Source organism: Triturus cristatus, chromosome 1_2, assembly GCF_964204655.1.
Source record: "Triturus cristatus chromosome 1_2, aTriCri1.1, whole genome shotgun sequence".
In the NCBI taxonomy this organism is placed as follows: domain Eukaryota; kingdom Metazoa; phylum Chordata; class Amphibia; order Caudata; family Salamandridae; genus Triturus; species Triturus cristatus.
The window spans coordinates 987,373,482-987,401,406 of record NC_140580.1 but is presented as its reverse complement, the minus strand read 5'-3'; the positions used below and the strand labels follow the sequence as shown (position 1 = coordinate 987,401,406).

At 45.8% G+C, this 27,925-nt stretch overlaps 1 protein-coding gene across 3 annotated transcripts in view; it reads right to left on the bottom strand.

Annotated features, from left to right (window-relative positions):
* Window positions 1–516: 516 nt before the first annotated feature.
* Window positions 517–27,925, bottom strand: part of RABL6 (RAB, member RAS oncogene family like 6) — a 374,256-nt gene continuing 346,847 nt past the window's right edge. For 2 of the 3 annotated variants that reach the window (XM_085610983.1, XM_085610992.1), the window contains exons 14-15: window positions 20,546–20,604; window positions 517–2,102 (exon numbers count right to left, since the gene is read on the bottom strand). In XM_085610983.1, the coding sequence (XP_085467109.1) occupies window positions 1,911–2,102; window positions 20,546–20,604 (251 nt within the window). In that variant the 3' untranslated portion in view covers window positions 517–1,910. Of the gene's footprint in view, window positions 2,103–20,545; window positions 20,605–27,925 lie in introns of those variants that run through there. The other variant, XR_014963001.1, reaches the window with a different exon arrangement.

The window sequence follows — 27,925 nt, the reverse complement described above, 5'->3', positions numbered from 1 at the left end:
GGCACCACTTACGTCGCATCTGTTGTGGACGATGCCATCAGAGAGCCAAGTAACGCAACCTACCAGAACACAAAGGTGCTGCTCAAGATTTTCCAGATCCCATTTGACACCTGGGGAATATTCTAAAGTAAAGAATCTGCGGCTAGAAGTCTCTATCAGATATGCAGTTTACACATAGATCTCTGGAGCTGTGTTTGGCTTGCTAATGTAATTTACGTACAGAAGGGCCGGTGTTTCCACTTATGCACTTTTTCTCGTATTGGAAGTTCGAAGTAGCAAATCTGACACAGTGAGATTGGTTCTAAAATCTGTCTATTTCTGATAACCTATTTAGATTTTTTGCAGAACCTTTAGTATTCCTAAAAAGATAGGGGACACATTTACTTCACAGTGAACAAATCATGAAATCTTACTTTTGGAGTTCTGGTACTAAGTGAGCCAGAATATTAATTATTGTGTTGTTAACTGGTGTCAGAAGGTCCTATTTGTAGGGTAATGGGAAGAAGGGTTCAAATATAAAACAACAAATATATAATTTATTTGCTCCTATGCAGAGCCGAGCAGCCTGAAACTGCAAACCCAAAAGTAAGAAGATACACTGAATACACACCTGATGAAAGGAATCAGTGGAAGAGTGTCCTGAACTCCTAAAATGTGGATAATTTCAGAAAGGAGAACTGAACAGATCACACTTGAAACATTGGAACAAAGAAAAAAAATAGTATTCTCTGAGACAAAAACAACAATAATCCATTATTAGTCAGACCTGCTACTTTCAAATATTTCTATCCGATGGGAATGTTTCAAACCGAATACTGGGCAGAAAAGATAAAAAACAACACACTGGTGTACTTGTATATGCGTGGCAGAGTTTACAACAGCAGCTGCTGACACCAAGAGCCACCAAGCACATTGTACATTTTTGAAAAAAGGCTGTAACAGGAACCACGAGTATTACAACTTTTGCTAGAAAAATTAGAGGCGTGAGACCGACTTTATTTACCACCTCTGTTTTCAAAGCGAAAGTGTACATGTAAATCACATTTCAGTGCTCTTTACGAAGATGTCATTAAATTCAGGGAACAAATAGAGGAATGTGATTGACACAGGATGATGGAGTGCTGCTGGAATTAAGCACTTGTAAAAACAATTCATTTCATGATTGCATCAAGGCAGCGGGATACTTTGCATTATCAAAATGTGATTGTAGTTCAAAGCAAAGGAGGCATGTTGCACTCTATATATTCGTTGTCAAACTTGCAGCTGAGAGGTGTGGTAACATTGCATAAGAACACAACCAGCCATGTCTTATTTAACCGTTGAGCAGGAAGACATCAGGCAATGAGATTGGTCTCAAAGATTTCATGCTCCTAATTTCGAAAGGACTGCAGCTTGATTTAAAATTACCCACGTTTGTTTGTCAGCAGCAATGGTGGACTGAATTATTTTCAGTCAAGGAATTAAAATGGAGATACGGCCAGAGTGTCGCTACAATGATGGACTTCTGTTGGTCAAAAAAATCCCACTGGTTTGTGAAAAGCAGTATTAACTATTGCACAAAACAAATGGTGTGGCAAAAAAGGCATGAAGAATGCAATTCTCCAACCTCCCTTCCCACACTCAACATAAAACTCAGCATCATAATTTCCTGAATGTTCATTGTGAAGAAAAAGGAATAGCAGAGGGGAGTGGTGTCACACTGTCACATGGAACAAGAGTCAGCAGAGTTTGATTTAGTTTTTCTTGTTAGTGCAGATGGGCTCCAAAGAAACCAAATGTCCAAGAGCTGCATTATCTCAGAACTCATACCGCATCATTCTGCACCCATTTGGTGGACAGAGAGAGCAACAGCCCTGCAAAGAGAAAGGTATGCTGGAAGGTGAAGGCTTGACAACTCCCAGTTGCAGGCGTTAAAGCTCTTCATAGTCCCCTCCAGCTTTGACTATTGCTTCTCTACCTCCCAGGAAGGCCTCCAATTCATCAAATTCATTATTCTCCTTGGTTTTCTTCTTCCGTTTCTTCTTGTCCTCTTTGTCTTCCTCTTTACCCTTGGCTTTCTTAGGTTTGCTTTTCTTTTTACCCGTCTTGTCTTCCTCTTGAGGCTACAAATGACAAAATAAAACATACATTAATTCCAAGATAAATCACTTGAATCATACCCACTGAAGTCAGATGCGGTGCTAGCAGAACCTCAGACTCTGCTTCAATAAATCTGGGCTATAGTTCAGAAAGGTATCTTACAGAATAACTAAATAGAAGGCTTTGCAAGGCACTAGTCATGGAACTGAAAAAATGCCTGGATAAACAGGTAGGTTTTTAGTGCCTTCCAATAGCCATGTGACCTTCAAGAACAGTTAGTGTAGTTGGAATATGTTCCTTTGCACTAAGACGCTGGAGCCACTTTCTCTCTGCTTGATACAAAAGGAGGGGGGCGATGGGGTTTTAAAACAATGGACAAATGAATCAAGCAGTGGTATATTTGAAAATCTGGTGCTAATGTTGTTTTGGATCTGCTTTGTCTTTGACAATCAGATGTTAAACTCAACATGTGCTAATGGTAGATAATGTCTTGGCTTTGTATTTGGGACAGAGTTTTTGTTCTGAGTGTAAGCCTCCATAAAACCCTCGACATTTAGTATGGAAAAAAGTGGAACATTTCAATGAGGTTTTTGGGCAGTCAAATATATAACGAACTGAAATATGTTATTTGGAAGAGGAGAATTGCTGTGAATAATTGTCCGCCCATAAGATTGTGATAAGATATGGGATTTCTGGCTAGACAAGATGGAGAGCTAGATACTTTCACAATCATAAACTGGTAAACCAATATCAAAGATAAGTCAAAGATTCTTTGATCGCGGAAAGGAATAATGTAATGGAAGTGCTCTCAAGTTGGTAGTACAAAACGTTGTTGTCATCGTATCGTACTTTATTGTTCAATTAATTAAAAATCGTTACAATATGCTATCATTACAGTTTACTATAAGTGAGAAAAGTAAAAAGGTTAAAACTCACAGGGTGTGCTAAAAGGCTAAGCATAAGATAAAACCTTAAAAACTATTAACCAAGCTGAAACTAAAGTGCTGGGGCGTCGAACTTTTGAAGATGTTTAATCATAGGCACTCTTGCTTGGTGGCCGACTGAGAACTTCTTGTGTCTTTAATGTTTTCTGTCAGTGCGGCCCGAAGCGCATCAATGAATTTCCCCAATCGGGCCATGGTTTGCACTGTGTTTGCAGAGAAGCACAAGTCTGATGCTTCTCTCCATCGACCAAGGCTGTAGGTCCTGCAAATTGGGAGTACCAGGCGGTGCCGCTCACTGGCTAACTTCAGGCAGCAACACAACAGATGAAGCCAAGATTCTCAATAGTAACTGCCGAGACGACAGGTGACTAAGTTGTCTTGCCGAGCCCAGGAAGGATTAAAGTCCACAATGGGCAGTGTTCAAAGTCTCATATAAGTGATTCTTTTACGAGCCGGGGCTGACAGAGCCTGCTCCAAGTAGGGCTGCGGTTTTCCCAGGATGTAAGAGGCATCCAGTGTGAAAAGGTTTGGTTGATGGTGTAGGTTTTCCAAATACCTTTCAAAGGATATTCTCTTGACCCGTTTGTTCACCGTCTTTTTCCGCGCTGTAACCGGGATATCATGATTGTGCAGATTTTGGACTTCTATTTCGAGTAAACTTATAGCTGCTGCCAACTGGACCGACCAGGGAGAGCATTCCTCTTCAAAAGATTGTTTTAATTTGCACTTTCAGTGAAGTTGGAGGAGCACGCAAAGTGCTAATATAGTATTTTAATATGTCCCCTGAGGCAGTGATGTCCGGACAAGTGAGTCCCAGCTCCAGCTTTACTCTGGCTCTTCTGGCCTGCCGTGGGAGAGCCAGAACCTTCTTGTAGGCAGAAATGTGGAGGTTAAGGAGGAGCCTATTGCAGGCACCGGGAAAAGCCAGGCGACCTAGTTAAAAGATGGAATAAGTTTAGCTCTTAGAACTTTCAGAATAGGTTCTGATGTCAGACTGTGTAGACGCTGGTTTAGACGTCTCAGACTGTAAATAATGACGGCCCCCTTACTTCTTAGGTGTTTCAGTTGGACTGTTGGTTTTGCTTCTTCCGATAGCCTGATGCCCAAGTAATTATAGCTTGTGCATGTTTTGAGTTGCAGTTCACCTTGGCGCCATTGTGCTGTTTTCTTTCGGAGGTACTTCCCACAAATTAGTATCCTGGTCTTCTCCTGGTTCGCCAATAGTTTTTTATTTTTTTATTATACTTGTATAAGGATTTTAGGGCTTTCTGTAGGCCAGTCCGCGTATGATCTATTATTACAATGTCATCAGCGTACTGAAGGATTCGGCTGTTTAGAGATTAAAAAGTAAAGGGGCAAGGACGCATCCTTGTTTCAGGCAGTTATTGGTTGGTACCTTAGCTGTTACAGTCGTTTGGCTGGTCTTGATGCAGACCCAAGTCCCCTGGTGTAATGCCATTATTGCCTTTAGCAATTGCTGGGGGATTCCCCAGGAGTCTAGTTTTTCCCACAATTTTCCGTGATCAACCCGGTCAAAAGCTGCACTGTAGTCCACGAAACAGCAAAAAAGGGGTAATTGTGATGGCTGGGTTGCTCGATGTAACAGGTGACCCAGTGCTATGGTGTTATCTGTAGTTGAACTTTCAGGCCTAAAACCGGATTTAAAAAAAAGAAGGATGGTATTTTCTTTTGCCCAAGCTTCTAGGTCTTTCAGAAATATTCTTGCATATGCTTTCGCTTCGATGTCTAATAGGGTAATAAACCGATAAGTTTTATGGTTTCGTACCGTCCCCTTTTTTGTAGATGAGGGAAAGTATAGAACCTTTCCATGACGATGGGACAGTGGATGTGGCGAAAGCGTACTTGAGCTGTTCTGCCCAAAATGCTTGAGAGGCTTTAAACACTGATGCGGGGACCCCATTAGGACCAGGAGCTCCATCTGTCCTCATTTTTTTGATCAGAATGCTTACTTCGGCCTCTGTGATATTAGGGGTTTTGTCAGCATTGCTTGATACTGGAGAGGGTTGTTGTAGACAAGTTTGAGACGTGTTCTGATGGGTGGAGTATAGCTGTTTTGTGTGTTTGACCCACTCAATAGATGCCACTCCGTTCACCTTTGTCTGTCCGGTGTTATTAAGTTGATTAATGTGCTTCCAGATTTGGGTGTGACCCCGTGCTTTAAGGAGGGTAAATATTTTCACCCATTCTGCCTCAATTTTCTTAGCTCGTGTCGCCCAAACTTTCTTTCTGTGCTCTGAGCGAAGAACTGTTATTTCCTTGAGTTTGAGTGCCTTTGTCTCCTTTTCCTCTGGCCATCAAGCCCTCGAAGAGGCTGTGTTTGGTTTGTTGAGGTCCCCATGGTTTGGTTGGCAGCGAAGGACGGTAAGTGTGGGTAACCTGGGCTTGAGTGATTCCAGGTCTCACACCTAGAGATTGTTTTAATTCCACTAAAAGTCCTTTCCAGCGCTCCGGGGGGAGGGGGCAGGGGGGTTCGGGGGGGTGGAGGTAGCTTTGTACACATCCGTAGGGTTCAACTCTTTGCTCTTTGTATGATGTCCACTCCAAAAGTTTTGGGCCAAGATGTGTGGACCATTTTATTCTGCACAGGACTTTGTGAGGCTCTTCTCCAGTAGAGGTCCCTATTGTTTCCAATTGCGGTGCAGATTTCCCATTTAGCTGAAAGGTAACCCTCAGAGGTCTGTGGTCGCTCTCACCCCTGTTAAGCACTTCAAAGTTGTTAAAGCGAGGGACCAGGTGGGCTGAAATGAAGATGTAGTCGATTGTGGACTTTTGCCTGAAAGTGGGGAGATGGAGCCAGCAAGGTTCCGCTGCTATCTTGACACTGTGTGCGGAAACCAATTTTTGAGTGTGAAAAAGTTGCATCAAGAGGGCACCTTCGGTGTGTGGTATGGTGTGGATTTTCAAGTTCCCTAACTCACGGGTGTTCAGGTCCCCAACAATGATAGGGAAGTGCGAGACGTATTTGTTTAGAAGAAGGTCCATTTTTGTTGTCAGTGTTTTTAATGCTTGGTTTTTTTCCTTGGGCAGCGGAGTTAACACAGCAGTTAATTCGCAGAAGTCAAATTGATTTGTTGTAACTTTTTAGACTGCTAATGAGTGCTGCTTGCAGATCAGGAGTGTTTGTTGCAATTAAGGTAGTCTCTATTCTACGAGCATGATTAATGCAAATTGAGACACCACCAGATGCTCTGCCGAAGATGTTGCGTTTTATGGCTGCGGAATGTAGTTCATAGAAACCTGGGAGAATTAAGGGTTCCGTAGCCCAAGTCTCTTGTAGGCACAAGATGTCATTTTCTCTAAGATAATTGGTTACTGAGGTGAAACCAAAGAGTCTTTTTAGGCCAGTTACATTCCAGGATATAATGGATGGCTGTTTGTTTGTTTCCACGGTCCTGGTCTGTTGATAGACGGCCTTTGTGAAGTTAGTGGTGCCGTCGGAGTGGCTGATCTTCAGGACAAGTCTGAGTTCCATGACCAGGATGGTTGAATGACATCACAACTATACAAAAAGTCATACTGATCCCGATCCTGGACATAAAGGGTGAAGCCCAACTATTCTCAGGATACAATATGTTCCATTTTGTTGCATTCAATAAAGTGAGAATAATGGTAATCAAGCCTAAACAAGGCAGTCTAAATAGTTCAATAAGGCAGGGGGTTTTAGTCACCTGGAGGCTGAAATCTCATGCTTTAGTCACTTCTGAAATGTTCTGATTTAATGCAAAGTCATGGCCCATCAACTCAACTTTAATGCAGAGGATACCGAGGTGGTGTCCATAAGGAAAGCAGCCATTGAATAGGAATTATCTCAGGGGAGATCCTTCTCTTGAGCATTACCTCCTTCTGTGCAGCATGTGGCAGTTGGAGATCTTATTTCCCAAAACATTTTTACTTCCATGATCAGTTGGCTGACAACAGAAACCTAAAAATCTACATTAACAAGCATCCCTTCATTCTAAAATAAAAGTAACAATCTATGCCTCCAGTTCAACGCAACCACTTCTGCATTTAAACTGCAACCTCTGATTGAAAAATGCAATTCAGGACCACTGCTGCATATGGGTGGATTAGCTACCCACAATTGCAATATACTATAAAGCTTCGGAGTAGTAACATACAACCACTGCAAATCACTACTGAAAAAGTTACACTGCACAGTGTCATGACACTAGGTATCAGGCAAGACTGCAAAACTACAACAGAAAGAGGAAGAGACAAAAGAAGAATGCTAGGTAATTACCTAACAGAGTAAAAATAGTCTTCTTGATGCGACAGTGACTGGCCATAAGGCAGAGAGACAATAAGGTAGTTCCAATGCTGCGGCCCCCTTACACGGAACACCCGGGCGCACCTACTTAAACCAGGTAATGTAGTACAGAGCTTGCAAGTTGTAATGAAGCATGCTAGCAGGGGCAAAAAAAGACCAGACATTTGGACTGGAAAACTGGCACTGATCGTAATAGTTCTGGTGGGCAGAGCACAGAACTTTGAAATGAATAATTTCTTTAACATAAGGGCAGTACAGGGCCCATCTAGCCTCGGACCCCTGATTGAATTCAGAGTTCATATGGCGATCTCACTGCCATGTACTGGAGCTATTGGGAACATCTGGATCAGACTTTCTGTCTAAGTTAATGGTGAGTTGACTCAATTGATATACAGGCGATGGCAAAGAACTAAATTGCGTACTCCAAAGTTCTTTGCCCCAGTAATGACCACTACCTCCAATAATCAGTAAAAAAAGGTGTACACCAGTTTGGCCAAATACAATGGGAATACAACAAAATAAATATACTACTCAATTAAGTGATACATGGAGTTTCACATAAATCACAGGTCTTCTGTGCTTATTTTTAGTTGAGCCCCCGAGTGGGCCAGGTTCAGGGGGCATATTTAAATAAATATTTTGAGGGAGGTGGGGGAAGGGGGAGGGATTAGTGCACGCGGTCCACCTCCCCATGGCCAATATCGGCCCCAGGGATTGCCATCTTCCCAGGGCAAGGCCAATCAATTAATTAGCAATGGAGGTGGGCTGCACGGACTACCTTCTAGGGCCCTTTATGGCCCCTAGAACCACCACCTCCCCGGGTCCAGACGATTTTTTTTTTTAAAAGGAGGAGGGGGGCTTTCCCAACATTTTAAAGAGGAAGTGGGCCACACAGCCCCCCCTTACAGGCCACTTATAGCCCGGGGATCACCACCTCTCTGTAGCAGGCCCTGAAACAAGAAAGGAGGTGAGCCGCATGACCCCCCTCCTGGAGACATTAATGGCCCTGGGTACCGTCACCCCCCCAGGGCTGCCTCCCTAAGTCCCAGGTGCTCACCATCGGGACATAGATCTTTGCTTTCGCTTGGCGGGAGCTTTGACAGCAGGAGCAAGTAGTAAGTCAGCTCCGTGTGGGCCGGAGCAGCATTTTTGGCTGCTCCCTGCGGGCTGTACCAATGCAGGCTCTGCAGAAGACGAAGGGCATTGAGGCTCCCCAGTCAGTTGCTATCCAGGTAGCTCTGGACCACGACTGCTTGTTCGAACCTTTGAAACTCAATAAAAGTGTTTAAAAAAAAAATCACTTATGACATGGTCAGTGACATCACTGATGACATCATCCAGTGAGTGTGTTTTGTAAAAATTTGAGACTTAAAGATATATACTAAGCTACTACACATGTTAAATTACTATTCTTCCTGTACTACTACTGAGTGATACTGTTTCTACCTTATGTCATCCGAGTGGCTCTGTGACTATAAGCATGCGAGTGGGTGTCTGAGTGGCTGTATGGGTGTGTGAGTGGCTGTATAGGTATGTCAGATAGTATGCGAGTGGCTGTATGGGTCTGTGAATGGGTTTGAGTGATTTTCTGGGTGTGTGAGGGGATGTGTGTGGCTGTGTAGGAGTGAGTGGTTTTATGGGTGTGAGAGTGGTTGTGTAAGTAGTTGTATGGGTGCATGAGCAGTTGTTTGGGGGTGGGTGTGTGAGTGGTTCTGTGGATGCCATGAGTGATGTAATTTGAGATGACCATGTCATGAGTGATGTAATATGTGAGGTCATAACCAGTGCACTGTGGTAGTGTAAGTTATAGTTCGGTGAGGTAACTATAACTGCTGAATTTCTATGCTTTTGTGCGTGAAAAATCAGAGTCTAACTATAACGTCCCTGTAACCTTTGTTTTTTTCAGCACCCCCCTCCCCCAAGAGGCAGCCAAACCCATGCTGCGCACAGCCTTTAGATGTGTGCGGTGGGGGGTTGGCCACAGAGCCTGGCCTGTGGCTAACCCCTCTGCAGGCAGTCAACCCCCGCAGGCTGCTGCGGTGTACAATTGGCCTTTGAGCCGCGGGAACCACATTCCCCAGGCCATTATTTATTTGTTTTTTAATGGGAGGGGAGCCATGCAGTTCCCCCTCCCTGAGCCTTATTTGGTCATGAGAACCCTATTACCCAGGGCCAAATTCTTAAGGGAATGTGGCATGCCCCTCTCTCCGCCCCCCGAGCCTCATCAAGCCTCGGTGAGCCCATCCCCTGGGGCCAAATGCAATAAAAAAGAGAAACGGAGCTGCGCTGCCCCCCTCCTTGAGCCTTATTAGACCCTGGTGACCCTATCACTGGGGCCAAAGTACATAATTAAGGAGAGGGTTATGCAACACCCTTCCCAGACCCTTCTTAGGCCCTCGGGACCCCATCCCATGGGGCCACATTTGGGTGCCCCTGTGCACACACGGGGCACCCACAAAGCTCTAGCTGGGGGCTGCAGGGGTAGTCCCAGCGCCTCGTGGTTCGAGCCAGCTCCCACATAGTGCGGAAGCCAGCATTGCCTCCGTCTGGGCGGGAGCAATGTCTGCTGTGTTTCTCTGCCCGCAGGATTGGTGCCAGAGAAGTCTGCTTCTAACCGGCGAGAGCATGTTTAAATCTCCCGCCGGATGAGAACAGACTTGCCTTCCATACCTGCACCACTACAGATGGGGAAGGCATGCTTGCTCCCATTTCACAGGCAATTTAAAAAGGCTTCCACCAGGCAGGAGCAAACACATGTTTCCCAGCCCGCACTAGTGTGGGCAGGGAAACTACTGTGTCCCAGGGGGTGGGCTGCCTGGGACACAGTACCTTAGCCGACCCCGGTTGACAGGGTCCCAGGGGCCTTCACAAGGCGGGGGTGGGGGTCACATGGCCCCCCCTCCCTTTATACTTAGTTTTGGTCCCAGGGAATTAGGTCCACGGGGCCTTTAGAGGCTCTGGGAGGGTGGTCACGTGGCCCCCTCCCTGTTTTTTTAACCAATTGACCCTGGGGTATAGGGGTCCCTTGGGCCGTTAATGATTTGGGAGTGCACCCCCCTTTTAAAAACAAAAATAACAGCCCCAGGAGAAGGGTTGGGGTCCCCGGGGCCTAGAAAGGCTTGGGGAGGAGCGGGGCCATTTTATCACATTTCTTCCCCAGGGGATGGGTCCTCAGTGGCCAAATTGGGCTCAGGGAGAGGGGGTCACTCACACTCCCTTCCCAAATGAATAAAATGATTAAGAGGCTCCCCCCCCCCACCCCCTTATGTTTATCCGCAATCCCGCAGGATGATTCCCACAGGATCACAGCAGAAATTGCTGGGCTTTTTTTTTTTTTGCCCCGGTCATTTTGTATGTATTTGTGTGTGTGCATGTATGTGTGTGTGTATATATATAGGGGCCAGGATCCGGCCCCTATACAGAGCACCCGCTGGAGAGCGCTTTTGGAACGTAAGGCGCACTTTGTGGATAATATATATATATATATATATATATATATATATATATATATATATATATATATATATATATATATATATATATATATATATATATATATATATATATATATATATATATATATATATATATATATATATATATATATATATATATTTATTTCAGGATGGGGACTGAGTCCTGTAAAGGCTCCGAGCACCATTTTTCACATGTTGGTAACAGCCAATCAGAACGTTCGCTCCCGCTTGAGTCTGGAAAAAAAAGCTCCCTGGGCCAGTCAGAACTTTATATTTTTTTGAATTGGGTTTGAGGAACTCTTACGAGAGTCCTTTGGACCCAACTGTCCAGATATACAAATATTTTTGTACCTTATTTTTCTAAAACTACTAAACTGATTTAACCCAAATCACAAAAAGCACAATTTGCAGATCCGGATCTAGCTTCCTGACAAACTTGGTGTACTCTGTTCAGAAGTTTTTGAAAAACTAAAAACTTCTGACAGAAGTCTATGTAAAATGCATTTTGGGACCCCACTTTTTTCCCTTGATGGATCACCCCACAACTTTCCATGCACAAACTAGGCAAAAAGAGCACTTTTTTGGAATGTTTAGTGAAGATTAGTCAAAAGGCGCCAAAGTTCTAAGCAAAACAAAAAAGTTATTTCCTATGGAAACGCTGATTTAACTATAATTAACCAGTAGCGACAGGCACTGAGAAGGAGGGAAGGAGGGAGATAGACAGACACACAGACGCACACACACACACACAAAGGTGTCCTGGAGACAGGACGCAAATTCTACCTGCAATCAAATAAACGTTGAGTTACATTGCATGAATTTCACAGTACTTATTTTGGTCCGCTTGGGACACTAACAACTTATTTTGGGCTACTTCACGAAATTTGCACTACAAACTGTGAGAAAATGAAAAACATCTAAAGGTCATCTTATGGAGACTTTGTTAAAGATATTGTTGGGCACTCCACACTGCATCATTCTAGGTAGCCTGAAATTTGTACTTCGGACTTGAGATAGGATTTCTTGAGGGTTAACAACTGCTGTTGGTGGCCAAAATGGCAATTGCAAGGCACTGGTAAGAAATATTGGCTCAGGTGGTAAAGAACTAGTTCTTGAAGCATGGGGCTGTGTGAAGGCTAACTGCAAAGACAGTTGCAAGTTTGTATTCTTGAATGCATGGCAATACATGATTCTACATATTTCAATGGTTAACCGGAAAGTTGCATGTTCTCTAAAATGCAAGGATTTACAACTCTTGGACTGACAAACATATTTGATAAGTAGGAGACTGCAGTTCTAGGAATAGGCTGCGTAAATATTACATACTCTTTTGAACAGATGTCTGGCTGACTATCTTTGCCTGAGAGATTAATGATCAATGTAGAAGGCGTGGGCGAGGCTTAAAAGTTACCAGAGGTGAAATAGATGTGTTGGAAACACATTATATGGTTGTCATCTGTTTGAAACATATTCTCTCTGTAAAGAAAATCTAAATTCAAAGTACTTAAAAATAAACTAACAGGCGTGGCCAACCAAGATGGCAAAGTGGACGTGAGCCATAATGGCTCCGTTGCCAAAATAGGATTAGTTATTGACACCTATGCGCTACAGCCACCAAAAGTGCAAAATGTACTGGAGATGAAGGGGAGACGTCTCTGGTCTCTCTTGCAACTTTCGGGATGGAGTCTGGATCACCGGATGGCAAGCGATTGAGGCCCGAGTGAGAGGCTGCTATTCCCGCCAGTGCTTCGCCCGTGGCTGTCGGCGGTGCTGTGCCAGAGGGGTGGAGCGGACTTCATGGGTCCAGCGGCGAGGCGCGCCACATAGACGCCGACGTGGCATGGAGTGGACGGGCGAGTCGGGCGGAGGCTCTGCAGGGAGGAAGCGGCCAACTGACAGAAGCGGGGGGTGCCCCAATGGGTATCCCTTGCTGGATGGGGTCCCCTCGCAGTCCTGACAGCACTTCATCGCTGCCCCTGGGGAGTCAGTAAATTCAGCGGTGCCTGACCTCAACGTGGCGCGGGTGGTGGACGCCATGTCTCGTGTGGACACTAGGCCCCCTTACACGGCGGCAGAACTGCACTAGGTGAGGTTTGTCTCCCACTCTCCACATCACTGGAGCGCATTGCAGTGCACAGCTTCAAAAGGGCACAGGGACCCAGCTCACAGCATCAGTGGCGACCCACACCAGCGACAGGCTGATCATATAAGATTGAGGGCTGAAGCAGCCACCCAATATCAAAGGGACGGCAGGTGCAGAGGGGAGCAACACGACATGTGGAGAATCGACGACGGAGCAGGAATCTTGGCCATGGTGTTGCCCTCGCGTCCTGACTGGCTCCAGGGGGCAGCGCTAGAGAGAGGGTCTTGGCCCTTCAAGGCTCTGCGACTCAGGAGTCCCGGGCTTGGGACATACCCCGGCTCACGCCGACTGCACCTCTATGCCATCTAAAAAACAACCCCAGAGCAACAGGGTGTCTGCATACTAAGTGCCTACCTCCAATACGGAACCACAACACAGCGCACGCGAGGAGGGCGAAATGGCGCTCTCAAAGGACAACCTACTCGCCTCTCTGAGAGCATTCGAGCAGGAGCTGAGGGATGAACTAAAAGTGGACTTGGTTCCAATCATTGGATGCTTTGAAGGCGGATCTAAGTGGCAGACTCACCTCATTGCAGCAAGATATCGACTCGGTGGGCATCAGAGTGCTGGATGCAGAGACTAGAAATGCAGAACTCGAACAAAGAACAGAACACATCTCAGCTTTAACGAGGGATCTCCATACACAGCTCACGGCAACACAACTGAAACAAGAGGATCTGGAAAACCGTTCTCGGTGAGATAAAATACGGATCCGCAATCTGGCCGAAGGAGCAGAAGGCCAGGACCTCAAGGCCTTCATAAAGGGCCTCTTCTTAGAAATACTGGGAGCAACGACGATGGAGGTGAAAATGGAGGGAGTCCATAGAGTGGGGAGGCTCCTACAAGGAGAGAAACGTCGACCAAGGGACATCCTCGCCAAACTACACGCCAAGACAATATCCGCTACTGATGGAAATACCCCTTTGGTCTTAGCTTTGAATTAAAAAACAGAGAGCGCCTCATCGCTGAGGTCCAGGAGGCGTGCAGGGTCTTGGGGATCACACTACCTGTTCATGATAACTGGGTGAATACCCCTGCTCTTCAAAAGCATCGATATGGCTGGAGGGGGTGAATCAAGTGAGTGGCGACCCCGCCGACTCCCCAAGCCAAAGAAGACCCAAGATACTACTGATCCAAATTGAGGAGCGCCACGGAGAGACTGTGACATGTGAGACGGCAGAGCAGATCGAAAGAACTGCATTATTAGGGCCTGGGGGAGTGGAGATGTACACATTCTGTGAAACGGATGGAGACGACTCGGTTTCACTCTCTCTGCAGACTCAGTATTATTAGACACTAAACGTTTGTGCAATGGTTGCAGACCACCCCATCTTTCTGAATAAGCTCAGACGATCGGAGCCTTTTATGCTGATCATAGGGGGCCGGTGGTTGTCTTTACAACTAGCTACATCATCAAGCTTTTGGCAACGGACTTTGGTCCTAATCGCCTCACAGTGTCGGTCGGACACTATGAAGGTACGCGGGACTGGGGACAGACAGTTTTTAAATTCACTGGTTGTTTTTTCTTGCTTGCTCGTTTTTTTCTTTTTGATCCTGGGTGCCGGGGATAACACAGCGGGCTCCGAGAGGACGGGAGGGTGAAGGGGGCACATTATGCAGCAACCCGAGAAGGCGGGGGAAGGGCAGGGACGGGGAGGGAGGAATGTGTAAAGGGATGTGTCCCAAGACATTCTTGTGAGGGTGCTTAAACAGTTATCCTCACTATGGTGATCTCTACATTGTCTTGGAACGTACGAGGTATGAATGCTCCCTTCAAGCGCCACAAGATATGGAAATACCTCACAGATCAACACTATGACCTGGTGGCCCTCCAGGAGACCCACCTCAAACGGTCCGAAGATCATAGATTGAAACACAAATCATACCCATTGATCTAAAAAGTCTTCTGCCACTACAAAACATAACGGGGTAGCCCTGCTCTTTTATTCCTCTCTCAAATTCCAACCTGAGGACTACAAAAAAGACAAGGAGGGGAGGGTCCTAATGGTGCGGGGACGACAGTGCACCATAGCAATGATATACGCGCCGAATACTAACCAAGCGAAATTCCTCCACTCTACGCTGTCTTTGCTGGCGGGCTTTGCGATAGGTGATATAATTCTCATGGGAGACTTTAACCTCACCTGGCACTCAGGGGCAGACACTTCCATCCCTCACAAAACCCATACAGGTAGTTTTCCAAAAGCTCTGAAACAAGAGGTACAGGCAATGGGTCTCAGGGACGTATGGAGAAAAGCACACCCGGAGGACACAGCCTATACTTTTTCTCATGTCCACTGCAGCTACTCCAGACTTGATTATACATTCCTCAGTCAAACACTCAATATTCAGGTTCGAGAAGCTACCATACAACCCATAGTCATTTCCGATCACGCACCACTGGCGGTTTCCATGGAGTGGTCGTGAACTCCACTCAAGTCCAAGAGGTATTTCCCTACTGCCCTAATCCGAGACAAAACATCGTGTGATGCCTGAGAACTTCCATTAGAGAATTTTTCCAACTGAATAGCCCTCAAGATACGTCCGCGGCAAATAACTGGGACACTTTCAAAGCTGTTATTAGGGGACAATGTCTGTCCCTTATGTCTGCCCTAAATAAAGAGAGGGCGACAGAGAGGTTACTCCTAGAGGGAGAAGTAAAGACTGCGGAGCGCAAGCACAAGACCAATCCCACTCTCACACTTCAAAGAAAAGTCACAGCCCTGAAAGGGAAGCTACATGCATTTTACTCGAATAGGGCGGAATCGACCCTTCTTCGCCTTCAGCAGACGTCGTATGCTCAGGGTAACAAAATAGGGGCGCATCTGACACGACAACTAAGGGTAAAAAGGGAAAGGGAGTATATCGCAAGCATAAAGGATCCCACAGGCGTCCAGATTAGGGAGGACACAGGAAAAGCTTGATTGTTCAAAGACTTCTATGAAACACTCTATACGCCCGACCAAGCCAACCCACACGCTCAAGCAACCTACCTGAACTCCGTGACGCTTCCTCCGGTAACGCGCTCCCAGAACGAGCTACTCGGGGAACCTATCTCAGAGGAGGAGGTTCATGTGGCCCTTAAAACCCTTTAGCTGCACAAAGCCCCGGGACTGGACAGTCTGACTGCTCAATTTTATAAAAGCTTTAGCGAGGACCTCATTCCCCAACTGACTCTTCTTTTTAACCACACAGCGACCGCTGCCCAGGTGACTCGCACCATGAGCGAAGCATTAATCACTGTGATCCCTAAGGTCGGGAAGGATCCTCAGCTGTGTGGTTCTTGCCGCCCCATTGCACTTCTTAAACTGGACACGACACTAAACTCTATACCAAGATACTGTCCTCGCGGCCAGATCTTATACATCCGGACCAATCCGGATTTATTGGGGGCAGACAAACACGACAATGTACGCAGGGTGACCCACTTAATAGAGAAATCCCATAAGAAACAGATTCAGGCAGTTCTCCTGGGGTTGGATGCTGAGAAGGCGTTCGACCGGGTGGACTGGGCCTTTCTCTTCCAAGTCCTCCAGGGGTTTAGATTCTGCGACACCTTCATTAACATGATAAGAGCTAACTTCGCAGCTCCGAGTGCCAAGATCTTGGTTAACGGGGTGGTATCAGACCCTGTCTTGCTGGAGAGAGGAATGAGACAGGGGTGTCCACTGTCCCCACTCTTCTTGGCGTTAAGTATTGAACAACTTGCGGTAACTATTAGGAAATCCCCGTAGATTAGAGGGCTACCCTTTGGTTCTGATGAACATAAGATATCGTTTGCCGACGACGTTTTGTTGACGTTATCGGACCCCCGCGCTCCGTGACTGCAGTACAAGCGGAACTGACCCAGTTTGAGCTGGTAGCCGGTCTTAAAATTAACCTCCCTAAATCCAACGCTGCCAGAAGCCGAAATGAGGAACTTGGAGGCCTCTACACCATTCCAACGGGCCAAGAAGGACTTGATATACCTAGGGATTAAATTGACCCCCAAAGTCTCAGGCTTGTTCGCTGCTAATTATCCTCCGCTCCTCACCCAATTACAGGATGACCTCAAGCGCTGGTCACCTCTCTATTTATTCTGGATCGGTAGACTTCACGCCATTAAGATGGTGGTACTGCCGAAATTTCTGTACTTGCTTCAGAGCCTAACCATCAGCCTCGAGAAACACTTCCTACATAGAGCACACATACTACTTAAAAAGTTTGTTTGGCAAAATAAAAGACCGCGGCTTCCATTCCACCTCTTGAGAAAATCCACAGACGAAGGGGGACTCGCTATGCCCGACTTGACACTACTACAAAACAGCACAACTCCGGGTTGTAGTCGAATGGTCTCACCGAGAATCGGATAAACACTGGTTACATATGGACTGGGCAATAGCGGGTGATCTGGGACCTTATTTGGAAAGCCCAAATCAGATTGTCCAGCAAATGCTTACATTAGCACTCCTGCTAATACAGCTCTTCAAACACGGGACGCTGTGCTGCGCCAGACTGAGTGGATGACATTCCCCTCCCCATTCACCCCGATGCATTACAATCCAGCGTTCCCACCCTGCACTAGAACCGGGTCCTTTCGATGCATGGAGGGAGGGGGGATGCCTCGCTCTTACACAATTATTCCACAATTGGGACTTCCTAATGTTTGAAAATTGCCAACGGGACTTCAACTTGCCCAAGTCAGAATACTTCCACTATCTCCAGTTACGCCACTGGGCCCTACAACCCGGGATTAGAGAAGGGGCGACAAGGGAACTCGCACCTTTCGAAAGCTATTTGACAAAAGCAGACACACTGAAAGGAGCTATCTCCTTCCTTTACGCACTTCTGTTACGCACCTTCCCATCCCCTCGTCCCTGGTATCTTGATTTTTGGGAAAGAACACTTGGCCAAAACATTACGGACACCCAGCGGAAAGCAATATGGAAGGACATACAACGCCATATTCACTCTCTGACGCAACAAAAGGCCCATTATAAAGTGCTCTATGACGGGTACCTATACTCCACCAAACTCAAAAAGGTCTTTCCCAACACGACAGACCTATGCTGGAGAGGTTGCGGCCTTCTCGGAGATTTTTGCCATGTATGGTGGGACTGTCCGGTCATTCGCCCTTTTTGGAATGAAATTCTCGCCCATATCAAAGACATCTTTGGTTACCCCATCCCAGATTCTCTGGCATTTGTGCTTCTAGGACTTAGAGATCCGGGGATGAAGTATCAAACCACAGCGGACCAAGCCATCTTGTGGCTTTGTTTGGGTGCAGCCAAAAAGGCTCTGGCGCAGTCTGAATGAATCAGGAGGCTCCAGCCATGACGCTATGGCAGGCATGCCTTTGGAGGGCATTAACCATGGAACGACTGAGCGACATTCAAAGAGACACTTTTAAAATTTCGAATATACATGGGGGCCTCTAGTGAAGTATTTATCCTCGGGACTACCGATGACTATATGCTTCCCGAGGGTCAGAGACTTCCACCTGTTCCAATTCTAAATAGCGTACCGTCACACATCAGATCGGGTCATAGGCTTCACTCCCCACTTTCTAGTCGCCCAGGGTCATTATTAGACTGAGTTACACGAGCCCAGATTTATGTTTTTCCTTGTTTTCTTTTTGTGTTTTGTTCCCACTCAGTTGAGGGTTAATTCCCAGGCTCCCTTGTACGCTCACCGTAAGCAGGTGCAGGAGTGATTATTTGGCAAAGGGACTGGGGTTTGGGGAGGGTGGCGTGTTAGGGCCAGTTTAAGACGAATTTGCTGTCCGCAATGTACTGGTAATGTGTATATGTCTTCTAGGAGAACCTGAGACCCGTAATAACTGTAACACTCTGTACACGGCAATAGCATTATTACAGTTGTATACGGGATGTATGATTCTATGCACTGCCATGTGCCGTGACAATTATGGTGAAAAATTCAATAAAAACAAGTTTGAGAAAATAAATGAACTAACTACCCCTGACCACCTTCCAGGTCTTCTTTGTACGACCCAGATAGAAAATGACCAGGCTACTTTTCTTGGGCCAGTTCATGCCATTAACTGTTCAACTAAACCTGGCTCTCTACTAGTGCAATAATGGACTTCTTTCTACCCATCTCAAACCTGACACTAGTTGCTTGCCTGGTATCAAATGTCACCTTTTAATGTACAGCTTGATGCGGGCAAGCCTTCTTCTACCCTACGGTGGGCAACATAACCTAATGAAGAAGTGCACATAAGACTACAAAACCTTTAGATGTCTTACATAATATCACAGTTTATAATATGAATGATACAAATACTGTAATTTTTTTAATAATTTTATTTGTGAAGCATATGTCAAATGCAAAGCCCCGTTCACACATCAGGAGAGCACAGGAAAGAAAATGATATCAATTTTACATACATATTTGTTTTTTCAGATTAACAATGCATATTAGGGAAACGTATCTTACAGTCGATTGGTAGCCCTCCCTATAATAAAAGGCTGTAATCTAGTGGTTTAGTTGAAAGACTAAACATAAGGAAAGCATAAAAGAAAAAGTAAAAATATGTATTTAACACATCATTGCCTAATAAAGGGATATTCACTCATACATCATAATAATGAACAGTATTCTGTCGTTAGTAGCAAAACAAAACATGAAACAGCTTACTTGGATTGTAAACAGTTCAAATTAAGTATAACCATATAACTCTCCTCCATACAACTTTTCTCTTACGCTAACAATAGCGGTATTAACACCCAGGATGGGGCAGGACCAACATACTACATCACAGGTTAAGTGCTATACCTATTTTTAGGTTTAAGATATACATGTGAAGATAAAATCCCTAGGAAGTGGTAAGCCCTCTTAAAAATGTTGCTGTTTACTGGCATATGATAGCTTAAAGTGTTTTTCATGTCTTCTGTCTAACTCGGCTTATCAAAGAATGTTGACCATGTAATCTAAGAATAGTTTATCCTGGCTTGCACTTTATAAATGATAAATTCCTAAGAGACCACTTTGCAGATTTATATAAACCATTCATCTAGAGTTGGAAGGTGTGATGCAAGCCAGTGCATTAATATTAAAATGTTCGCTATGGCCAGCGCAGTCGCCAGCCAGCTGTTTGGAGTGGTCAAAGAGGTGAGGTCGGTCATGCCAGGTAATAGGCGCAATTTATCCCTTAGTATCAAGGGCAGATCAATATTCTCACATAGTATGATATTAACAGAAGCCCAGAACCTCGAGATTCTTGAGCATCTCCAGAATAAATGCAAAACATGAGCCAGGTTGTCTACGTCTCAAACATTCTGGGCTGTCCAAGACAAATACTGTTAAGCAGCCCAAAATAAGATGCTACTGTCACTAATGGACAAAGATGAGTACTGTGAAATTCATGCAAGCAAACACGGATTTTCGGCATAGCAAAAACAGCCCACCGCAATGATCCTTACCGAACCATGCGAGTGAATAGCAGCATCTTGGGAAATTCCCAGTGACAATAATATATGTTCCTTTCATTAATTAAATTCTCCTCATCTAATTTCAAGCTTTGCTTGTCCTCATCATCCTTTTCAGATACAGTAACCCAGCTCACCTGGTTTTCACTACCACTGGAAGTGCCAAATGAAGCATGATGCAAACTTACCTCCTTGACCTTTTTCTTCTTCTTCTTCTTCTCCTTGGAATGTGATTTACTCTCTGTCGCTGTAGACAAAGAAAACAAGACCATCACTTCTCTTCTAATGGCTTGACGCAGCACTTGGTGACGTGAACATTTCTGAACAAAGTTGCATTGGAAAACAGCATGACACCCACTATACAATGTAATACACTTTACCAACTCAGAATGTTAAATGTTAAATGAGAGGTACCATGTAAGGGAAGGAATCTTTCAAGGGAGTACCTCATCTACAACTTCCGGCAACTCCTTGATTCAACAAAACAATGATCCTAACCATATTGTGCAAAGGGCATCAAACTGTCAGTTATTCCAAACCCTAGGATACTGATGGACCATGTTAGGAATGCATAGGCTTAAATATTTTCCGAGCTTCTAATCGCTGCACTTGTGGTCAGCGCAGTCCAGAACAGGTCAATGTCAGAGTCCAAACCTACTTCAGAAACAAGAAACTGCCACATAAGCTGTCTGTAGCAGTTAAGAGAAAAACGTATACTGCTGAACTTGGAAAGTGTTGGACCTGTAATAAAAAACTGCACACAATCAACATGTTAAACTGCAGTGAAAAGGTCTTGAAATGGTGCAGTAATCAAGGACTTTGTTGGTGAGCTAGATTTAAAAATGTATCCAAGGATGCTGCTATTAAATGCCATTAAGGAAATCAAGGAATTAAATTTCACAATGGTATTGTATACAACTTAAAAATGCTGGTGTTGAAAAAAAGTTTGTGATAGGAACCTGGAACTCTTCACAAATACCTAAGATATCAGATAGGATCCAGTGGTTTAAAAATATGCTACAACAGAATGTGACACACTAAAAGCAGGAAGTAAAGAGAATTAGTTTAGAAAGATCTAGAGAAAATACTTGGATGGCTATAGACGTCTGTAGACGAACTTGTGTTTAACGCACATCTTCTTGTACCATGGCTATGTCTTGGTTGTGGTATGCGGTGGCAATGAAATCAATGGAGGCTGGTAGAAATGAATATGTAGAATTAAGCATCATTTATTTTTCCTTTGCACCTTCAAGGAACTAAGAACTTGCAGAGAGGGTGTGGAAAGGGGAAAAGTGCAATAGACTGATAAAAGACTGTTGCTCTTGAGGATGCCATTCTGACGTGCCAAGTTTGCAAATCTGCACAACCTTTACCCCTAAAATTCTAAACCTTTGCGATGAACATTTTAGGAGGAAAAGGTGTTTATGAACGTATATTTATTTCAGGAAGTCATTTACTTACATTCTTCAAAACTCCATGTTGACTTCTCTGCCCATAGTTCTATAAATGGTGAAGCAGGGATACACTATTATGCCCAATCCAAGACAGTGGGAGCAGTGGACTCTTAAGGCTTGTTCCCAATACAAAATGGCTTGAGTACTTCCAACCATGTTACTTTTGTATGAAAAAGGCTGCTGACTTCAGAGGACAATGCAGTGCCTTGCAGTCAATACTATTTTTCGGCATGCTCTTTGCACCTGCTCCTGATGTTTGTCCCACTGTTTTTTATTCAGGATTTTCCTTGGAATCAAGAAACTTCTGCAAGTCTGCAGTTTAGCATCCCAATTCTCAACTTAACATCGAACTGTGGATCTGTACCTTCGAATGTCTTTTTGCATCTGGAAATGTTTTCCCTTTGGGGCTTTCCCTTATTTGCGACCTTTCTTGAGAGCATCTGCTTACCATACACTGTAGCTCTGTGTAGGTGGCATTGTGTTTACAGATAGAAACTGTGCTAGCGTCAGGCAATGCCAAAGTCAAGATATAAACCTCAGACCAGTCTAGAGCTTGACTCTTTGCAGCTCTTGAGGATTTGGCTTCCAGCTCCATATCTTTAAATAGATTCCAATCAATGAGGCATTTTAGACCCACAAGGATTAGCTCAAACAATTCAATAACAAGTACAAGAGCTACAACATTTATGGAACGAGAACTTTGCTTATGTCACATGTTATTTGCTATGTCAAGGGTCTTCCTGTGGCCCTGTCTGGTGCCCTTCGCTTTTCAGGTGACCCGATGAACCTCAGTTGTCTCCCTCAGCTTCAGCATGACTATACCTGAGAGAGGCAATCAGGAATTTAAAAAAATGCCTTTTCTGAGTGCGACAGAAGAAATGATTGAGGTGGATTATGGAAATGTTTACAGCATCATCAAGACAGGTCTTCCAGAGACACTAGAGCTATAGCAAATGGCTAAGGCTGAGGCATTTCATTCAATTACTTAGGACTCTTGTAAAATGCTACGTATTTCCTTTTGCCTACTTTAGAGTGCTAAAGGTGATAACAATGTACAGTTTCAAAGAGAAAACGGGATGGTTGGAGCCCAATAAGATAGGAGAGTGTATATATTTAATATTCTTTAAATGCAATCCATAATATGGAAAAAGTTCAATTGAAAAGGCAGGTGTGAATAAACAAATTACTTACCTTCAGTGATGATCTTTCTGGTAGAGACTTTTTAACCGCAGGTTTACACCTTCTGAATACTTTCCAAAGAGCCAGTCTGGATCAGGAAACTTTCAAGTAGAACCTTGCACACCAGTATGTGGTGCCATGCAGCCCTGCACTGACGCTGTTACGCTTCATAAATGACGTGTGGAGACAATATAGGCACCACTATAGTGCACTGACATCAGTTGCTTTCGAGGCTATCCAAGCTCCCAGACACAGAGCCCCATTAGCACATTGCATTGACCTGTGTGTAGATTCCTAAACTTGGGACCTTTTTACTGGGCAGAATCTAATTCACAGAACTGGTCAGATGGGACGGTCAGTGCAGAATCTGCCATTAGATAGATTCTCTACCAGAAAGGTAAGTAACTTGTTCTTCTGATAGAGACTTCTAACTGCTGTCATCTCACCTTTTAAATCGATGTTGAAGCAATAGCTATTCAGATGTGGGGCTGTGAATTGTCTCAGACCAAAAAGTCCTTTAGGACTGAGTGGGCAAAATGCCCCTCTCTACGAACCTAGCTGTCTGGGCAGCAGTGCTTCCTGAATGTGTGGAAGGACAGCCACGTATCTGCCCGACACATGTCCAGGATAGGAACTCCATGTGCAGTGGTAGCAGCCTTGACTCTGGTGGAATGAGCCCTTAACTCTTCTGGGAGCTGCTTCTTGCCAATGCATAGCACATATTTATGCAGAGCCAGATCCAGCAAGAGATGGTCCTTTTCTGCATGGATTTTCCCTTCTTCGCTCCTGCTAACCGGACAAAGAACCGATCGTCCACTTGAGGTTCTCTGGTATGATCAATGTAAAAGCTGTAAAAATGTTAAATAAGGAGGGTCAGTTCAGCAACCTTAAAAAGGCCGAAAAGTACCCTTTTAACTGTGCCCAAAGCAAAGCTGTGCCAGGCAAGGGTTAGAACAAATGATAAAACATCTAATCACCTTCCCTAGAAAGGATCTATCTGTTGTGTACCATAAAAAACACAAATTTAACACAACAAGTATATCGAAAAGTTTCTTACCTGTCGGTGTAGTTTTGCAGCTTGAAGATCTTTCTGGATTCACTATGCTGTGCATTATTCCGCGATCTTGTGGTTGGGTCCGGATTCGTAGTCTTTTCTTTGTTTTTTTTTTTTTTTTTCGTAGCCCAGGTGGGCGTCGACGTCCACCATTTGGTGCACCTCCCGTGACGTCGTCGTGCTTCCTGCGGAAGTCCCACCTTTGGGGCGCCATCTTCGGGTTCTTTTTTCCCTTTTTTTTTTTTTTTTTTACCCTAGGCGATTGATTAAACCTTTTGTCCATATTTCTGTACGTTTCCACTCCTTTGATCCTATCCATTTCACCCCCTCTTCCTCCAGCCTCATCTTCCTGGCGGAGGTGGGTGGGTTCGCTAGTGAATCCAGAAAGATCTTCAAGCTGCAAAACTACACCGACAGGTAAGAAACTTTTCGTTTTGCAGCGTGAATCTTTCTGGATTCACTATGCTGTGCATAGATTTTGTAGCGGTTTTCCTACTTTTGTGGTGGCTGGGTGGAAGATGATCGCTGGTCGTTGAAAATGTGTTGTAGCACCTTCTGTCCGACCTGTGCTTCCTTATTCATTTGAATGTCCACGCAGTAGTGCTTTGTGAACGTGTGCACAGATGCCCAAGTTGCTGCGAGACAAATGTCTTGGATGGGCGTGTTTGCCAGGAAGGCAACTGTGGCCCCCTTCTTCCTTGTGGAGTGAGCTTGGGGCCCCTCCGTTAGCTCGTGTCCAGCCTGTTTGTGACAGAATTGGATAGTGAGGGCAATCCACCTAGCGATGGTGCCCTTGGTGACTGGTCTACCCATGAAGCTAGTAGCAAAGGACACAAACAGCTGCTTCGACTTCCTGAGTTCCTTGGTTCTTTCAATGTAGTGCATCACCGCTCTTCTGGCATCGAGGGTGTGCAGGGCCTTTTCAGCGTTTGTAGTCGGGTTTTGGAAGAAACTCGGTATCTGGATACTCTGATTCATGTGGAACGCCGACACTACCTTGGGCATGAAGTGTGGGTCCGTCCTCAGGACTACCCTGTCTTTGTGAATTTGAATGTAGGGCTCCTGCAGCGTTAGTGCTTGAAGCTCACTCACCCTGCGTAGTGAGGTTATGGCCACTAGAAAGGCAGTTTTCATCGTCAACATTTGTAGAGTGGCCTTGTGAATGGGTTCAAACGGCGCCTTCATGAGCTCCGTCAGAACCACGTTTAAATTCCATGCCGGCGGCGGCAACCTTTTCGGGGGTGCCATTCTTTTGGCTCCCTCCATGAATCTCTTCACCACCTGCGAGGTGAAGAAGCTTCCACCTTTCTCACCTCTGGTGTAGGCAACGATCGCTGCTAGGTGTACCCTTAGGGAGCTCGAGCAGAGGTTACTCTTTAGAAGGTGTGTGAAGTACCTCAGCACAGTTGAGTCTCTTGTCATTCTGTTTTGCAGGCCCTTTTTCCTGCACCACACCGTGAATCTCTTCCACTTTGCGCTGTAGCACTTTCTTGTAGTAGGTTTCCTTGCCTCCCGTAGCACTCGCATAGTGCTCTGAGGTAACCTTAGGTGTGCGAACTCTAGGTCTTCAGGAGCCATGCTGCTAGGTTGAGTGTCTCTGGCTCTGGGTGCAGGACCTCCCCGCTTGCAGGGTCTTTTCTCCTCTCGAACCTGTACGGTTTGCCTTGCGCCATTTCTTGAATCTGTGAGAACCATGTCTGCCTCGCCCACTGTGGAGCCACCAGGATCAGAGTCATGTTGCTGGTTCTGCACTTGTCGAGCACTCTGTGCAACAGGGGTATCGGTGGAAAGGCGTAGGCAAATGTCCTCCACCAGCTTATCCATAGGGCATTTCCCTTGGATTGCTGATCTGGTTGCCTGGACGCGAAGCTTCGGCATTTTGCATTGTGGCGTGTTGCAAACAGGTCTATTGTGGGAGTCCCCCATCTCTGGAAGATTTTCTCCGTTTCCTGGCCATTGAGCTCCCACTCGTGTGATGCTGAGGTCTGTCTGCTTAGCCAGTCTGCCTCCACATTGTCCTTCCCTGGTAGGTGAATTGCCAGTAGATCTATTTTGAGAGGTATGGCCCATCTCCAAATTTCCTGAGCTAGGGATGAGAGGGGAAACGACTGTGTCCCCCCTTGTTTGTTGATGTAGAACATCGCCGTGGTGTTGTCTGTCTGTACCAACACCCTCTGGCCGAACAGGTGTCTCTGGAATGCCTTCAGGGCTAACAGTATCGTTTTCAACTCGAGGTAGTTGATGTGGCGGACCGCGTCTTCTGGGGCCCATAGACCCCTCACTCTGAGGTTGTCCATGTGCGCTCCCCATCCCTTCTGCGATGCGTCCGTGGTAATGGTCATTGTTGGGCTTGGTGGTGTCAGGCTTCTCCCCGTTGTTATGTTGTCTCTGTTCCACCAAGTTATCTCCTCCTGCACTGCGTGCGTAACAACCACTAGATCCTCCCAACTTCCGTTCGCTTGTGACCATTGCTGTTGCAGCCATTCCTGGAATGGTCTCATGTGCAGGCGTACATTCGGCACCAGCTGGATACAGGACGCCATCATCCCCATCATCTTGCTCACCGCCCTCACTGTCAGAGCTCGCCCCTTCTGGTAGAGCTGCGTCTCCTTCAGTAGAGCATCTGTCCTCCTCTCGCTGGGCACTACTGTACTGTTGAGGGAGTTGATCTTTGCCCCCAGGAAAATCTTTACCTGTTCCGGTTCCAGCGATGATTTTCCCCAGTGGATGGAAAATCCCAGACTTGTGAGGGTGTCTGTTACGCGTTTTGCGTGCCTCTCGCACTTCTCGCGTGAGCTTGCCTTGACCAGCCAGTCGTCCAAGTAGGGGTATACGTGTATTCCCTGCTTTCGTAGGTGTGCCGCTACCGCCGACAGGCATTTCGTAAAGACCCTTGGCGCAGATTTTAATCCGAAGGCCAGGGTTGTGAACTGGTAGTGTTCCTGTTCGATGTTGAATCTTAGAAGGCCCTTGTGCCTTCTGTTTATTGGGATGTGAAGGTAGGCATCCTTGAGGTCCACGGTGACCATGAAGTCCCCTTCTCTTATCTGTGGCAGTACCTCCTGCAGTGAAGTCATTTTGAACCTTTGCGTTCTGATGAACTTGTTTAGGTAACGGAGGTCCAGTATGGGTCTGAGGTCTCCGTCTACCTTCGGCACCACGAAGTAGTTTGAGTAGACCCCTTTGTTGCGTTCCCTGAACGGCACCGTCTCTATGGCTCCCTTTTGTAGGAGTTTCCGCGTTTCTTCTCTGAGTATTGCCAGTTCTTGGGCCGATCTCTGCCTTCCCTTCGGCTTCCTGTTTGGAGGTCTTTTCTCCAAGTCTACGCAGTATCCGTACTGCACGATGTTCCGTATCCACTTGTCTGTGGTTATACGCCGCCACTCCTGAAGGTAGAACCTCAGCCTTCCGCCTACCGGTGACGTATGCTCGTAGGCTCTTGAATTTTCTCTTCCCCCTGATGACACTTTTTTGCGCCTCACCCTTGGGGACCTTACGAGGGTAGGCGTCTTCTTGCGTGCTGAGTCACTTCGAGGAGGGCTGATCGCCCCCTCTCCTCCTTTGGCCACGTCCGTTCCCTCTCCCGCGAAAGGACTGGCCCCGAGGTTGATATTGCCAGTTTTGCTTCTGCTGACTTTGTCCGTGACCTTCGCCCTGCTGACCTTGCTGGAACGCCTGGTGCGACGTCCCCTGTTGGCTTCCACCCCTACCGTAGGGTCTCCTCGAGGGATTTCCTCGTCTCATTCCCCTCAGCTGTAGGGCCCCCATGGACCTCGCTGTCTCGTTTTCCTTCTTGAGCTGGGTGAGCTTTTCGTCCACCGTTGCTCCGAACAGTGTCTCTCCGTTGAAGGGGGTGCCAAGGATGTTGTTCTGCACTTCCG